This window comes from Trichechus manatus, unplaced genomic scaffold, assembly GCF_000243295.1.
Source record: "Trichechus manatus latirostris isolate Lorelei unplaced genomic scaffold, TriManLat1.0 scaffold00008, whole genome shotgun sequence".
In the NCBI taxonomy this organism is placed as follows: domain Eukaryota; kingdom Metazoa; phylum Chordata; class Mammalia; order Sirenia; family Trichechidae; genus Trichechus; species Trichechus manatus.
Genome location: NW_004443944.1, coordinates 25897540 through 25911712, shown reverse-complemented (window position 1 = coordinate 25911712; position 14173 = coordinate 25897540). Strand labels below are relative to the sequence as shown.

At 48.4% G+C, this 14173-nt stretch overlaps 1 protein-coding gene across 1 annotated transcript in view; it reads left to right on the top strand.

Moving 5' to 3' along the window:
• LOC101355058 (bactericidal permeability increasing protein) overlaps positions 1 to 14173 on the top strand; it is a 50324-nt gene that overhangs the window by 18790 nt on the left and 17361 nt on the right. The window contains exons 3-7 of the mRNA XM_004370575.2: positions 2542 to 2670; positions 4547 to 4708; positions 6185 to 6248; positions 11996 to 12059; positions 13732 to 13823. Coding sequence (XP_004370632.2) covers positions 2542 to 2670; positions 4547 to 4708; positions 6185 to 6248; positions 11996 to 12059; positions 13732 to 13823 — 511 coding nt within the window. The remainder of the gene's footprint in view (positions 1 to 2541; positions 2671 to 4546; positions 4709 to 6184; positions 6249 to 11995; positions 12060 to 13731; positions 13824 to 14173) is intronic.

The window sequence follows — 14173 nt, the reverse complement described above, 5'->3', positions numbered from 1 at the left end:
GAACAATTTGTATGAAAATTGTCAAATAGGCACTTAACTTCCTGTGTAAACTTTCACCAAAAATTCAGTAAAATATTATTTAAAAAGAAACGTTGGTGGTTCAAGTCTACCTAGAGGCACCTCAGAAGAAAGGCCTGGTGATCAAGTTCTGAAAAATCAGTCACTGAAAACCCTATGGAGCACAGTTCTACTCTGATACACATAGGGTTGCCATGAGTCAGAGTTAACTCGACAGTAATTGGTTTGGTTTGGTTTCCAGGCCATTAAGATCTAGAATTTCTGAGCCACAAACACCTAAACTCAGAGAGTTTAGGATCCCAAAGTTAGTGCTTATACCATCCCAAGGGAATAGAGTCTCCCAAGTTTACCTTGGGGAAAGCCACAAATACTGTCTTTCAGGCACTCGCTGGGACTCCCAGGGTAGGGTCATGAACTCCAAAACTCTGCGCTAGCCCATGTATCAATTTAGGGTTTGGGGTGGTTTCAGACACACACACGAAAAAACTAATCCAAAATGGCCTAAACCAAAATTTACAGGATCATATGACTGAAAAGTCTCTGTAGTAGTCTAGCTTCAGGTTCATCTTAAGGCTGGCGCAGATGACATCGTTGAACCCTGTTTCTCTCTTCCTCGGGGATGCTCAATTCTCAGAAAGGGTATCCTCTCAAGAGACAAGATGGCCACCAGCATCTCTTGCTTTTATCCCCTCAACACTCCCAGTCCCGTGGGAGGAGAGCTCCTTTTCCTTGACACTTAAGCAAAAGCCCTAAGACTCACTCTGATTGGTCCCTCTTAGGTTATGTACACACCCCTGAGCCAATCACTGTGGCCAGGGGATTAGAATACACTCTTTAGCTTAAGACTAGCTCCAAAGTTCCACCCCCTGAAGATGGAGGTGAAGTCAGTTTTTTTTTTTTTTGAAGTGACAAGGAACAGACATGGAGAAGGGCTCCCCCAAAGTAAAATAGTAGTAGTGTTATCACAAGAAGGGGGCATGGCCCATAGACACATCCAAACTCCCTGAGGGACTGAATTGCTGGGTGGAGGGCTGTGGGGACTGACCATGATCTTGGGGAACATCTAGCTCAATTGGCATGGCACAGCTTATAAAGACAATGCTGTACATTCTACCTTGGTGAGTAGTGTCTAGGGTCTTAAAGGCCTGTGGGCGGCCATCTAAGACACTCCACTGGTCTCATCCCTTCAGGAGCGAGGGAGAATGACGAGAACAGGATACAAGGAAAGGATTAGTCCAAAGGACTAATTGTCCACAGCTACCAAGGCCTCCACCGGACTGAGTCCAGAACAGCTAGACAGTGCCCGGCTACCACCACTGACTGCTCTGACCAGGATCACAACAGAGGGTTCTGGAGAGAGCTGGAGAAGGATGTAGAACATAATTCTAACTCACAAAAAAAAAGACCAGATTTACTGGCCTAAAGGAGACTGGAGAAACCCCGAGAGTATGGCCCCCAGACACCCTTTTAGCTCAGTGGTGAAGTTATCTCCGAGGTTCACCGTTCAGCCTGGGAGTGGACAGCCCCGTAAAACCAAATGAGACTAACGAGGTACAGTAGTCCAGTGACAAGGGCCAGAAGGCAGAAGGGGACAAGGAAGCTGGTGATAGGGAACCAAGGTTGAGTAAGGATATTGTTGATGTGTTGTGAGATTGTTAACCGTTGTCATAGGGCAACATTTGTAGTAACTGTTAAATGAGAAACGATTTTGTTCTGTAAGCCTTCATCTTAAGTGAGAATAACAGCACAATTGGAAGAGCGTCGTCAATGTCACTGAACTGTGCATGTAGAAATTTTTGAAATGGTGTATCTTTGGCTATGTGTATTTTCACCAAAAAAAAAAAGGTTGAGAAGTTAGAGGGTTGACATGTTGTGGGGTTGTTAACCAATGTCATAAAACAATATGTGTCCTACTGTTTCATGAGAAACTATTTCTTCTGTAAGCCTTCACCTGAAGTACAATTAAAAAAAAAAAAAAAAAGAAGGGGGCATGGATGCTGGGCAGAAAATTCACAAATGTCCTCTACAGAATCGTACACCCCATTCATTCAACAAATATTTTTGAGCACCTACTATGTATCTGGTACAGCAGGCTATGGAGCTACAATAGTGAAAAAGAGACACATCCCACCCCTTTACAGAATTTGTAGTCAAAGGGATAAATTTGTTATTTTCATTGATTGCCACACATCCTGCAAGATAGAGGCTATTGTCCCCTTTTTACGAACGAGGAAAGTGAGGCTTAGAGTGATTCACTGATCTGCCAGGGTCACACAATAGTAAGTGGAAGAGTAAGATTCAAACACAGATCTAACTGCGAAGCCCTAGCCAACTTCGAAGCCCTAGCCACTCTACCCACTGCCCACAGAGTTCCCAAGGCCACCCTCCTAGTTCCTGGGTCCTCCTGGGATGGGTGAGGTGGAAGACTGGGGGTGAGGGTGGGAGGAAGAGTCTGCATTAACCGAGTCATCCTCATGTGGTCACCCAGGAAGCTGACCGAACATTTCTCCTTTGCATTTGCAGCATGGTTATCCGCAGATTCCAGCTGCCCACTTCTAGGATAACACTGGTGCCCAATGTGGGCCTTAAACTCTCCATCAGCCACGCCAGTGTCGCGATCAGTGGAAAATGGAAGGCACGAAAGAGTTTCATGTGCGTGTTCCCCTGCTCAGGGCTGTTGGGTGTATGGGTGAGCTGTTGGGGATATCTGGAAGGAATTAAAGCCAAGGTCCTAGGAATACCCAAATTTTCCTTTGCCCATCACCACTTGTCCCCACATTGGTCTTGAGGGAATTAGGGAATTTTTCATACCAGAAGCGTCAACATAATCATTGATTAATAGCTAAGCGTTTGTTGGATGCCTCAGTGTAGGACTCTGGCAAGACTGAGTTGGAGCATGTGGATAAGGATGAACGAAAAAAAGCCCTGGTGGTGTAGTGGTTAAGAGCTTGGCTGCTAACCAAAAGGTTGGCAGTTCAAATCTACCAGCTGCTCCTTGGAAACCCTGTGGGGCAGTTCTACTCTGTCCTATCGGGTTGCTATGAGTTGAAATCAACTCGACAGCAATGGGTTTGGTTTGGTTTTGGTATCAGTTAGCTAAGGAGCCATGGTGTTACAATGCTTAAGTGCTTGGCTGCTAACTGAAAGGTCAGCGAGTCGAACTCCCCAGGGACTCTGGGGGAGAAAAGAACTGGTGACCTGCTCCCTTAAAGATTATAGCCTAGGAAGCCCTATGGGACAGTTCTACTCTGTCAGTTGGGATTGCTATGAGTCCGAATCAACTCGATGGCTAACAACATCAGTTAGCTATTTCTTTGTAACAAATCATCCCAAACTCAGTGGCTTAAAACAACAATTCCATATGATCATTTACATGTCTGTGGATTGGCTGGGGTTCAGCTGATCTAGCTTTGGGTCAGCAGGGGTGGCTATGTTCCACAGGTATCTCATCGTCCTCCCTGGACCAGTAAGCTATCCAAGGCATGTTCTGCTCTTGTGATTGCAGAGGTGCAAAAAAAGGGCTTGCAGAAACATGTGGATCCTCTTAAGGCCTAGGCTCAGAACTGGCCCATGGTTACCTCTACCCATGGGCCCACTGGCCAAAGCAAGTCATATGGCCCAACCCAAAGTGAAGGGGCAGGGACATACACTCCACTTATGATGGGCTATGGCATTTGTGTAGACACAGGAAGGGATTAAAAATCATGACTGATAACCAGTCTCCCACAACTCTGAATCTGAACATTGGGCTATCACCACACTCACCCTGCCCACTAGTAATAGTGGCTCAGGCTGACCAGTCACGTTAGCTACTTCTCCTTTGTGGGCAATATAGGCAGAGAATGGAAAAGAGGGCATCTTGGATGAGGAGAGGGGTGCGAATCTGCCCTCCCTTACAAGGATTACTGGGTCTGTCCACTTCCACAACAAGAATTGCTTAATGCTTCACCTGGGCTCTTTTGCATCTATCATTTTACTTATTGATCACACACACACGAAAACCTATAGTTCATCTCATGATAGAAGAGTCGACAAATCAGATTTATGGCCACTGTCTTATCCAAACCTCACTTCATCTCTGAGAGAGGAGTTACTAACCCCATGTAATCAAGATATTAATTAATTTAAGTAATAGGCCCCAAATCACCCAGATTTTTAGTGGCAAAGCTGAGACTGGCATTCAGGTGTCCCACTGCAGGTCCAGGGTCTGGGTGAGGAAACTGAAGCTCAAAGAGGTTAAGAAACATACCCAAAGTCACACAGCAACAGGAGGTTAAAGGTGATGGTTAAGAGCAGGGTTCTGCCAGGCAGACATGGATTTAAACTTCAGGTGGAATCCTGACTCTACCACTCAGCTGCTGTGTGACTTTGGGCAAGTTGCCTCCCATCTCTGAGCTTTACCTTCTCACCTGGAGTGGGGATAATAGCAGAACATACCTTCTGGCCTTGGTGTTAAGTTTGAGTGGCAGTGGGGAATAATAAATAATAACGTGCTTGCTCCCAGTCATTTCTCTTCATTTCCCTTCAGCAAAACTAGGGGCCACTTTGACCTGAGCGTGGAGGGCATCTCTATTTCTGTGGATCTGAAGCTGGGCAGTAACTCCAATTCAGGGCAGCCCACCATTGCCTGCTCCAGCTGCAGCAGCAGCATCAACAGAGTGCGTTTGCACATCTCGCGCAGCAAGCTGGGGTATGATCAGCCTGGGGTATGGTCTCCTGGGGCTAGAGATGAGGGTAGGGACCTTGAGGAGAACTATCCCTATCCTCGCTGTATTCAGTAAGTACATTCAGAGTGCCACCTCCATGCCAGGGCTTGTTCAGAGGCCTCAGTGCCAGGAGTGGGAGGTGGGAGTGGGGCACGTATAAGCTGACATGGTCCCCGACTCCAGGTGTAGCTTGTTCATTCAAATTCATTCAACAGACTGTACTGAGCACGTACTATGCCCCAGACTTTGTGCTAAGCATTTTATATGCACTAAATTATAAAGTCCTCGCCACAAATCTGAAGGCATTCATCCATCCCTCCAGTCAACAAATATCTGAGACTCTGCTATGCACCAAAGGAGCCCTGGTGGTGCAGTGGTTAAGAGCTTGGCTGCTAACAAAAAGGTTGGTTGTCCGAACCTACCCAGTGGCTCCACAGGAGAGAAGATCTGGTGATCTGCTCCCGTAAAGATTACAGGCTAGAAAACACTAAGGGACAGTTCTACTCTGTCACATTGGGTCGCTAGGCGTCTAAAACCAAGTTGATGGCACCTAATAACAGCAACAGCAAGCTATGCACCAGGCTTGTGCAAAGTGCGCAGAAAAAACAGTAACCAAAACAATTTAGGAATAGCTAACACTGATGGGAGGCTTACTCTGTGTGCCGAGCACTGTTTTAAGCACATGCATTATCTCATTCAATCCACACAAGGATTCCATGAAGTTAATCTATTATTATCCCATTTTCAGGGGAGAAAACAGAGGCACAGAGAAGATAGGAAATAATCCAAGTTTCCATAGCTAGTGAGGGTTAAGGAGGGATTCAAATCCAACACCATCTTGCCCCAGACTCTCAGCCACTCAGTCCCTGTTCTCTTGAAGTTTCCAGCCCAATGAGGAAGGCAGACATTAGTCATTGCATTAATGAATGGCTCACGGATAATTACAAAAGGAAGTAAGAACTAAGAAGAATACAGGGTACTGTGAGAACATAAAACAGGGAGATCTGATTCAGTCTGGAGGCTGCTCAGTCCTTCCTTGAGGAAATGACATTTGAACTGAGGTGAAAAGAATAAGCAAGAGTGAAGTATGTAGATGTTGGAGACAGGCAGTGTTTCAGGCAGAGGAAGGAGCATGTGCAAAGGCCCTGTGGTGGGAGGAAGTGCAGGACACAAGAGGCCATGACAGGCCAGCGTGATTGGAGCACCCAGTGTGTGAGAGGGAGGTGAGGAATGAGGCTGAGACTTGAGCAGAGGCCCTGCAGCTACTGAGGGAATAACTCCATAAACAGGTCACCTCACACAGGGTGAGAAGTGCCTAGTGGGGTGTGGGCAGTTGGAGCCCAGGGACGAGCGTGCCTAGGTCTAATTGGAGGAGGGAGGGAGGCACAGGAGGCAGCCAGCTGAATCACCCCAGGGGGACCTGGGAAGCCTCATGCATGCCCTCATGTGTCCCTCTCCAGGTGGTTGATCCGACTCTTCCGCAAAAAAATTGAGTCTGTGCTCCGAAAGACCATAAACAGCGAGGTAAGTGGGGCTGGGAGTCTCATCAAGGGTCAGAACAGGAGAAGCCCTCCGTGTCCACACTTATGCTTTGAAACCACAAATCCGGCTGTAAAAGTCAGCCACGGATACTGTACTGATGATTCCACTGAGAGACCGAGAAGGGGGTCACATCTCACAGCACACAGCAAACTGTCCCCCTTGGCCACGTGAGCCACCTTGGCTCTTGCCCCAACACTCCTCCCCAGTCTCTTCCTGCCAGCCCTCTCTTCCCACAGCCTCCTTCAGCCTTGCTGCGCATCTTCCCACACCCCACTGCACCTCAGCTCCCTCCCCTTGATGCTCCCCACCCAGAAAACACGCAACTGATGAATTTGTCAGGCTGGACTTCAGCCAAACCTCCATCGTAACCCATTCCTTGAGGCTGGAACTGGTATGAGAGGTGGTACCAGCCAGTGTTTCCCGACCCTGCTCATACCCTGAACCCCACAAGACGGTTTCTTCAGCTGAGAAAAAGGACCATCGATTGGTCTGGTTTTCCATTAATAAACCATTACGGTCCAAAAATCACCTGAGCCTATCTTGCAGTGAAAGCCTCCAAAGACAGTGAGCTTGGGATTTTCAAGAGGGCTATGGGGAGCCATTGAAAGTTCTAGGCAAGGGCGTGACCTGACCGGATCTGTGCTTTAGAACAATTTTCTTTTTTTTACCCCACGTGACACTGTATTTTTTTAAATAATTTTTTGGAACACTTTATTGTGTTTTAGGTGAAAGTTTATATAGCAAATCCGTTTTCCCATCAATATTTCATACATAAATTGTTCTGTGACATTGGTCGCAATTCCTGCAATGTGTCAGCATTCTTCCCATTTCCTCCCCAGTTCCCCATTTCCATTTGTCTGGTTTTCCCTGACCCTACCTGTCTTCTCATCTTTGCTTTTGAGCAAACCCTGCCCTTTTGGTCCCGTACAGTTGATTATTCTGTGAAGCGCATTCCTCAAGAGTATTATTGTTTATTTTACAGGCCAAACTATTATTTGGCTGACAGGTGGCCTCCAGGAGTGTTTTCAATTTCCAGTTAGAAGGTTGTCTTAAGGCAATAGTCTCAGGGTTCATCCAGTCTCTATCTGACCAGTAAGTCTGGTCTTTTTTTTAATGAATTTGAGTTTTGTTCTACATTTTTCACCCATTCTAACCGGGTCCTTCTATTGTGATCCAGGTCAGAGTGGCCCATACAGGTAGCCGGGCACCATCTACTTCTTCTGGTTGCACATTAAAGGAGGCTAGAACAATTTTCTTGGATGCTATGAGCATGACCAGAGGGGCCAAAAGTGGGGACAGGAAGACCATGGAGGAAGCTCGTGTAGTCTTCTAGGCAGAAGACATTAGCTTCCAGTCAGTGGTGTTGACCGTATGAGTAAGGAGACATCCATCAAATGAAATAATCTATCTGAAAGCACTCTGTCAAGTTTCTAAAAATCAATGCATTGTTGTTAAGCTGCATAACCCAGTGGATTAGAGAATGGGTTTTGGGGTCAGAACCCCCTGGGTTTTAGCTCTGCCTCCAGGGCTGGCTTAACTAGCTGTGTGATCTTGGACAAATTACTTGATTTTTCTGAGCCTCAATTTCACCATCTGTAAAATGGAGACATTAATATCTTGATACATTTGAATTACGGTGTTGGCAAAGAATACTGAATATACCGTGGACTGCCAAAAGAACAAACAAATTTGTCTTGGAAGAAGTACAGCCAGAATGCTCCTTAGAAGCGAGGATGGCAAGACTTCATCTCACGGACTTTGGACATGTTATCAGGAGGGACCAGACCCTGCAGAAGGACATCATGTTTGGTAAAGTAGAGGGTCAGTGAAAAAGAGGAAGACCCTTAGCGAGATGGACTGACACAGTGGCTGCAACAATGGCCTCAAACGTAGCAATGATTGTGAGGATGGCGCAGGACTGGGCGGCACTGCATTTTGTATATAAGGTCGCTATGAGTCGGAACCGACTTGACTGCACCTAATAACAATACCTTCTTCAGCAGGGTTCTGTGAAGATTAATGAGATAACGCAGGCAATGTGATGATGATAGTGAGGATGATGACGACGATGATGATGGTGGTGAGGATGATAATGGTTAGGAGGATGATGGCTTCCACATGCACAGTACTATGCTATGGTACTCTCCATGGCACTAGAGTACACATGGCACTATGCTACGAACTCTACGTGGATTCTAGCATTTAATCCACACAAAACCCGTATAAGGCGGGATGTCATGCATATCCCCATTTTACAGATGAGGAAATCAAGGCATGGAGAGGAAGTAATAGTGTCAGAATTCAAACCCAGGACACCTTTCCCCAGAGCCAAAGCTCTTAATCGTAACAAGATACTGTTTAGAAGCAAGCCAGAATGAATGAATGAGGTGTCAGGGTGTCCATGATACCAGGAGGGGCTGGAAATGAAGAGGAGTGAGCTCGGGAATCCACCCGCAAGGAATGCAAATTCCAGGCGTGGTATCTGAGGGAAGGAAGAGCCTGAATCTGGGAGAGGCCGGGAAAGGGGGAAAGAGCCAGGTCTCCCAGCTATGATTTGCTGCGGTTTGGAGCCATCTGGTGGCCCTGATAGGTGAGTGGCACTGGAAGGTGGTACCCCATGGGCAGCTCAGGTGTCCAGCTGTGCCCCGAGTGCCTGGTTGCTGCTCCTCCCACCCCTGGGCCACTTGGAGAAGGGGCACAGACTCCTCAGGGAATGATATTCCAGGTCCTTTTGTGACCCAGAGTCTGATGTGATAGAAATACACTCCAGAGGAACCAACTTTTCTCCCCCTCTCTTCTTCCTTCCTTTCTCCTTCTTCCTCCCTCCTTCCTTCTTTCCTTTCTTCCCTCCATCCCTTTCTCTTTCCCTCCCTCCCTTCCCAGATAAAATAACTGACCTGGCAGTGGAGAAGGAGAAGGAGGGGAGTGTGGAGGCTGACCTCTGGGCAGATGGTAGGTCCAACCCTGAGGAGTTTGGCCTTGGGAGGCCTGGAGGACACGCAAGGGCAGGGACATTGTCTAGGAGGCAGCTAGGCCCACAGGCTGGATGGCGCTCAGGGTAGAGGTCTGAGTTGCAAACCCAGGTCTGGGTGTTGGCTACATATTGGGAGCAGTGGAGGTGCCTTGCTTGTGCTCCCCCAAGATGGAGACTGAGACAAAGATTTGGGTGTAAGCGGTGTATTTAGAAGAGGGTTCAGGCAGCCCCATGGGGGCGTGGGGAAAGGAGACAGGAAATGGTGCATTAATGAGTGGGTTACTGCTGTGTGCAACTGGGGCTCGGGCCTGCTGGGGATTCTCAGAGGAATTGTATGGAACACACCTCAGAATTGTCCCAAAAGGGGTAAGAAAGCTGGGGTATTTACCCACCAACTCTTAATCCTTTAATCAATTTCAGTTGAAGACTGTTCCTGGGAGTTTTAACTCCTTAGCACTTCTGAGCAGTTCTGGTCAGGTAGCTACAGAAAGCCCTCAGGCAGGGAGACACGGGAGCTGAGGGCAAGAAGCCATGGTGTGTAGGGGAACCGCTCACACCAGGTGTAGGTGACCTCCAGGAGGGCCGTGTGGATTAGGATGGGGCGCCAACGGCATCTGCTACCGGGGGACATGGGTGTGCATGAAATGGCTCAGGGAGAGGGCACAGAGTGGAAGGAGCAGCGAGCCCAGAAAGCCCTGAGGAGCGCCCACATTTCAATGAGAGCAGAAGAGCTCACAAAGGATGTCTGAGGAAGAGTAACCAGAGAGATAGGAGGAGAGCCGGAGAGTCCTGGGTCATAGGGCTCTAGATGGAGCATTTCTAGAAGGAGAGAGTGGTCAGCCATGCCAGGAGCTGCCCAACAGTCAAGGACTCAAGAAACTCAGTTGGATTAATGAGGTAGAGGCTATTTGTGCAACATTTGGAGGATGAGGATAGGGCTCATCTGACCACCACCCCAAGCCCCGATCTCTTCAAGTTAGGGACAGCTGTCATTTTAATCCTGTGTTCCACCTATCTGTTACTTCAAAACAAACAGCCCCCAAATTTAGTGTTGTAAAACAACGGCCATTTTATAATGCTCATGGGTTCTATGGGACCAGAAACGAGGCAAGCACAGCGGGAACGGCTTAGCTTGTCTCTGCTCCATGATATCTCGGGCCTCATCTGGGAAGACTCAAAAGGTGGGGGCTACAAGAGACAGAAGGGCCACTTAAACTAGAGACTGCATCAGCCTGAGACCAGAAGAACTAGATGGTGCCCGGCTACCACCAATGACTGCCCTGACAGGGAACACAACAGAGAGTTCCTGAGGGAGCATGAGAAAAGTGGGGTGCAGAACTCAAATTCTAGTAAAAAGGCCAGACTTAATGGTCTGACTGAGACTAGAGGATCCCCAGAAAGCACAGCCCCCGGACTCTCTGTCAACCCAGAACTAAAACCATTCCCGAGGCGAACTCTTCAGACAAAGATTAGACTGGACTGTGGGATATAAAATGATACTCATGAAGAGTGTGATTCTTAGCTCAAGTGGCTACATGAGACTAAATGGGCAGCTCCTGTCCAGAGGTGAGATGAGAAGGCAGAGAGGGTTAGGAGCTGGTTGAATGGACACGGGAAATCAGGGGTGGAAAGGAGGAGTGTGCTGTCACAGTATGAGGAGAGCAATTAGGGTCACATAACAATGTAATAATAAATTTTTGTACGAGAGACTAAGTTGAATTGTAAACTTTCACTTAAAGTACAACAATTTAAAAAAAAAAGGTAGGGGCTAGAATCATCTGGAAGTTTCCTCTCTCATGTGTCTGGTGCCTGGGCTGGATGACTTGAAGGCTATGTTCAGCTGGGACTACTGACCACAGCAAATACCCCTGGCCTCTCTGTGTGGCTTGGCTTCTCACAGCCTGGTGGCTGGATTCCAAGAAGGAGCAACCAGAGAGTAAGTGTTCAAGAGACCAAGGCAGAAGCCCCACAGCATTTTATGACCTTGCTTCTGAAGTTACACGGTGTCACTTATGCCACATTCTGCTGGTTACAAGCAAGTCACAAGCCCTCCCAGATTCAAGTGGAGATTCATAGACTTCATCTCTGGATAGAGGCATGCCAAGGTCACATACAGAAGAGTAAGTGGAATGGGAAATATCACCTTCCACAGTCCATTTTATAGACAAGGAAATGGAGGTCTAGAGAAATGGAGGAAGTTCCTCAGTGGCAAAGTTGGCATGTGACCCAGGTCTTCTCAGACCAGTGCTTATTCCCCCAGGAATCATGCCAGGATGGGGTCAGGGAGGGCTTCTCTAGGGTACACTGAAGAGGTGAGGGTGCCCACCCAGACTTGAGCAGGGGAACTGCCCCCCACTCCAGGAGCAGCACAGAAAGGGGAAAGCTGACCACTGCCCACCTCATGTTTATTGTTTTTTTACTACCTCATTCCCAAAGGATCTGAGACAATAAAATCAAACAAATAAATAAAATAAACCCACATTATGAAATAGAAAACACAAATACCCATCAGGGAAGTTCCAGACCAGAGTAGGGAATAGAATGCAGGTATGCAGGTTACACAGTCATATACCGTTACTATTTTCAAATGGCATGTTCAGTTCTGAGCTTCCTGGTGGCCAAAGAGAAAAGGGAAACTTGATTAGCTGCATGATTTTCACAGAGACATTTAAGGAAAGCAAAGCATGTCCTGCCATTATTCATGAAGGACATTATCCACTATGGGAAGCCTTAACTGATTACTTCTTCTCCCCAGATCTGTAAGGCAGTGAGAAAAGCTGTGTCCTCTGAGCTGCAACCTTATTTCCAGACTCTGCCAGGTAAGGGCTGGGTAGGGGTGAAAGGGGGAGAGAATAGAAGGGGGAGGGGGCCAGGGAAGAAGGGTGGGTGTGATGGGTGCGATGGAGTCAGCGGTTTCCCATACAGGCCTGGGCCTGAGTGGGCATGGGCAGAGCAAGTTCTTTTCAAATGGCAGCTGGCATTGGATTCCTATTGGGCCAGGTCTGATGGCAGGTCCAAAATCGAGGTAGAAAAGCAGCCCACACCCCACACGCTCCCCGTCCCCTGCAGAGGCCAACACCCCAATACTCCCAGCTCCCTGAGGCCAAAGCCACGTGACTGGCCTGAGACCTGAAGTTGGTGACTTCTCCTCTCTGGGCTTCAGTTTCCACATGCTTAAAGCGGCAACAACCTCCCTGCCCCTAAGTGCTCGGTAAACTGTGACATGCTTGGGGGAGAACTCCCTCGGGGTCCGTGCTCACCACGTGCCAGATGCTCAGTGGAATTATCTCCTTTTGGCCTCCCAACACTGCTGAGGTAAGCGTTGTTCTCCCCGTTTTACACATGAGGAAACTGAGGCCCAGAGAGGATCTGCGCTTTGTGCAAGGTCACAAAGCCAGTAAGGGCAGAAGCAGGATCCAAATCCAAGTTTTCTTACTGCAGAGCCTGGGCCCCAAACTGCTACCTGGGCAGCCTCCCCACAGAGCCTGGCGTGGTAAACACATGACACGTGCCCATTCGAGATGCACTTTCTCCCTGCAGACACCATCCCCCGGCCCTCCGGGAGCAGGGGCCCCTCCTCTGCATGTTCAATGCAGTTGTAGCATCTGAGGTTTGGCCTCGCCAGGCAGGAAAACGATTTTGGTTTGAGTCCCAGCCTTGTCGCTCTAGCTGTGCCACCTTGGAAAACTTGTCATTTCTATGCCTCAGTTTCTTCCCTTCTAATATGGGAGGGACAAGTCCCTGGGTGGCTCAAACAGTTAAGCACTCAGCTACTAACCGAAAGGTTGGTGATTCAAACCCACTCAGAGGTACCTCAGAAGAAAGGCTTGGCTATCTGCTTCTGAAAGATCACAGCCATTGAAAATCCTATGGAGCACAGTTCTACTCTGACGCCCATGGGGTTGCCATGAGTTAGAGTCGACTTGACAGCAACTGGTTTGGATTTTTGGTTTAACATGGAAAGGAAGCACAAAGAGAGGGACTTGGTATTTATTCAGTTCTCATTGGTTACTGCTGGGAAACCTGAGTCAGGCTGGGCTCAACCTGGGATGTTGCCACTACTAACAACGATCCCTCCCGACCTTTGAGCTCCTGCCATGTACAGGGTGTTTGGCATATACCTTCTCATTTAATCCTCCCAGCATCTGTGAGGTCACTAGTATTACCCCATTCTACAGAGGACAGAGATGCTCAGAGAAGTAAAGGGACTCGCTCAAGGTCACCTCAGCTGGTGAGGGGCTGAGTTTGAGTAAGCCCAGGCTTGTCTGTCTGTTCCCTTGACCCTGTGCCCATCTCAGGGCTGTTGGCAGAAGGCAGTGAGATGACATCTGTGAATATGTGGTGTGGCATCATTTTCCTTTAAGGGGAACTCAGGGAGGGCTCCCTGGAGAAAGTGGGAATGGAGCTGGCACTGCAGTTCCTGGTCCAACGTCCAACCCCAGGGATGTTGCCGTGGGGAGCCAGCTCACAGTCCATCTTCTTTCCCTTTAGTGACAGCCAAAATAGACGCTGTGGCTGGGATTGATTACTCGATGGTGGCACCTCCGTTAGCCACAGCTAACAGCCTGGACTTGCAGCTAAAGGTGAGGCTTACGCCACTAATTGTGTACCCTCGCACCTCCACCTCAGACTCTCTCAGGCTTCCCAGCATCCTTGGAAACAAATCTTACAACAGTTTCCGCCCACCTCCCTCACTTCCTCTCTGCCTTCACCTACACCCCACTTCCCTCTTCTCCCCATTCCCGTCACACTGGCCTCCTTGCCATTCCTTAGGGTAGTATGCTTGCTCCCTCCCCAGGGCCTTCGCATTTGCTGTTCCCTCTGCCTGGATGCTCTCCCCAGATATCCTGTACATCCTTCACTTGCTTCCCTCAAGTCTTTGCTTAAATGTCACCTCCCCAGAGAAGGCTTTCCTGACCACTCTCACTGAAAT